This window comes from Frankliniella occidentalis, unplaced genomic scaffold (genome assembly GCF_000697945.3).
Source record: "Frankliniella occidentalis isolate FOCC.00 unplaced genomic scaffold, Focc_3.1 Scaffold66, whole genome shotgun sequence".
NCBI classification, from domain to species: domain Eukaryota; kingdom Metazoa; phylum Arthropoda; class Insecta; order Thysanoptera; family Thripidae; genus Frankliniella; species Frankliniella occidentalis.
This window is the reverse complement of record NW_026267196.1, coordinates 1,416,567-1,419,109: the sequence shown is the minus strand read 5'-3', so window position 1 is coordinate 1,419,109 and position 2,543 is coordinate 1,416,567. Positions and strand designations below refer to the sequence as shown.

The 2,543-nt window shown below is 58.0% G+C and overlaps 2 protein-coding genes across 2 annotated transcripts in view; one reads left to right on the top strand and one right to left on the bottom strand.

The window, feature by feature from the left end:
• The window catches only part of LOC127749570 (uncharacterized), a 14,130-nt gene extending 13,121 nt beyond the window's left edge, over nucleotides 1-1,009 (bottom strand). The window contains exon 1 of the mRNA XM_052268277.1: nucleotides 281-1,009. Within this exon, the coding sequence (XP_052124237.1) occupies nucleotides 281-489 (209 nt within the window). The 5' untranslated portion in view covers nucleotides 490-1,009. The remainder of the gene's footprint in view (nucleotides 1-280) is intronic.
• A 148-nt stretch (nucleotides 1,010-1,157) lies between these two features.
• LOC113211204 (uncharacterized) overlaps nucleotides 1,158-2,543 on the top strand; it is a 15,280-nt gene continuing 13,894 nt past the window's right edge. The window contains exon 1 of the mRNA XM_026429512.2: nucleotides 1,158-1,388. The gene's annotated coding sequence lies outside the window, so the exon portion shown is untranslated. The remainder of the gene's footprint in view (nucleotides 1,389-2,543) is intronic.

Genomic DNA, 2,543 nt, shown 5'->3' with positions numbered 1-2,543 from the left:
CCAGGGCAGGGGCGCGAGACCACTTGCACGCCTTCGGGTACATTGCTGCGCAAGTTGCCTAGTTTTCGGCGTCCCTCAAAGGGGGTTATTGGAGGAAAGCGTATGGGGTAAGGTGAAAAGGGGTGCGATCCCTTCTTTCCGTCTCCATCTGTTTTCTGCCTCCCAGCACCCGACAAAATGCATATGCTTTTCACACGATAATGTCATGGATACTATAGAGACGCTTAAGGCCTTACTCAGAGATTTTTCGCGTCGTCCGAAGGTAGGACGGAGTACCTACCAAGACAAATAAGTGCGGCACACTTCTGGAGGGCACACGGGTTGTCCTGGGTGGTCGGTTCGGCAGTCTCCTGGATGGCACTCGGGTGGTCCCAGGCAGCAGACTCGGCAGTCTCCTGGACGGCCCTCCTGTGGTCCCAGGTGGTCGGCTCGGCAGTCTCCTGGACGGCACTCGGGTGGCCCCGGCTGGTCAGCACGGCCCCGGCACATGGTGGTGCTCAGTGGCCTCGGCGGCGTGGCCGGGGCGCTGCTCCGGGGCGGCCTCCAGGGCCCGGCGGGCGTCGTGTCCGGCCGTGGTCGCTGCCAGTGGTCACCGCCACCGCCGCGAAGTAGCACCAGCGCGCACCCGGCGACCGGACCGGACCGGGGCGAGGGGGATGGCGAGAACGGGCCACCCCTACCGTCGCTTAGCGCGGGCGTGCTTCAACTGACGGGCCCGCGGGGACGACCGCGCGGCCGCGGTTCTGACGATACTCCGCGCCGCGCCGCCTCGATCCTTCAGCATGGGATATTGTCGCAGCAGACGATGACGAACGCTGGAAGAACAGCCAGTGACGGACGGCCGGTCTATGTTTTTGGTTAGGTGGCACGTGGATTCGTCTACCTCGTCGCTTCCGGTCCTCCTGTGTCAGCATAGTTGACACGTTGACACTCCCTCGTCCTCTCGACACGCCTCCCACGAGGCAACCAGCCACAGAGAGCCGATTACAGCAGACTGATTCCGAAGAGCGCTCAAGGGGAGCTTCCCCATGAGTGCGACAAGGATGGAGCTATACGGAAGGTATAGGAGAGCGCTCTTCGGAATCAGTCGGCTGTCAGAGTTGTGGCACTCAGCCGGACCGCTCGGACCGCTCCACGTCACATGTGCCGCCTAGCTCGTCAGCTACACCAGCTACACTCTCTAGTGCGAGGGAGAGGGCAGAGCCGGGCGCCGGGCGCGGTGGGAGAGCGGAGGAGCGGAGCCGAAGGAGAGTGGTGGGAGATTTGGAGGCTGGGTTGACCTCGGTGGGCCCGCCACTGCCACTGCAGGCTGCAGGCTGTTAGTAGCACAGTGTGGAGAATATACGGCCGCTCGGCAGGCAGTTCATCCGTGTTTGCGCTCGTCTTAGGTTTGTGTTGCGTGTGACGTGTGTGACGTTTGTGACGTGCGTGACGTTTGTGACGTGCGTGACGTGCGTGACGTGCGTGACGGGTGTGACGAGTGCAACGTGCTCGTGGCGCACTTGCACTACCGCACCTCGCATCCTGCTCATAAGACAATTGCCGAAGTCTAGTACTCGTTGGCCAAGTTTGGCACCGCGAGACCCCGAGTCTAAGCCCTATCGGCCGCGCATGGCCGAAATTCTTGATAACTTTGATTTTAAAACGCGGTTAGTGCCGGCACTGACACACTTCATCTTTACAAAGTGTCGATAATTTTTTTTAATTTTGGCTCTGTCACGACTGAATAAGACCCACGCAGTTAGTGAACCTGCCGCAGCCGAAGCTTGCGGACTTGGGCCGGGCGCCGACGGACGGCGCGGACGAACAGAGGGCATAGGAGAACGGGGTGAGGAGGGGGGAGGGGGGAGCGTCGGGAGACTGGAGAATTTGCCGCCAGTCATACGCGTCAGTATGGGCAACCGTCCGTCTCCTGCTGCGCAGTCACCACTCACCGATATCTAAACAACTGCTTTTCGGACTGGTCAGGTCAACCCTATCTGATGGGGGCAATTCCAGGAGAAATTGTCAAAAATGTCCGTCCGTCACGCGATTTGTGAGCGACTGAGAGATGCTACGGCTTCGTACCAAACATGACTGGGACGCTTCTTGAGATGGCGAGTCAGTTGCGAAACAACGTAGCCTCTCTGTCTCCCGCAAATTGCGTGACGTACGGACACCCCTTCCCGGCATTGCCCATTGGGTAGCCACTCCAATAGTTGAAAGTTGATAAGGGGAGTCGCGCGACTCGGCGGCCGCGTGGGTCTCGCGGGTATTGTCTGGTGTTGTTCTGCGGATCGTTTGGCGGGGATCTGGATCCGCACGCAGATAAACGCGAGTGCAGCGAGGGAGTCCCAACAGAACACAAAAAAGTCACTTTACGGTCATTTTTTGTAGTGTTCTTCTCAACTAGTCAAATTGTAGATAGAAAGAGACTAATTTTGACAGTCAGCAATTAAAAATGACTCAAAATCAGCCCATCGTGAGGTTTTCGCGATTATCGGGGATGCAAACCACAAAAAAGTCACTTAATAGTTTTTAGTAATGTTGTGTTTTTTTTTTTT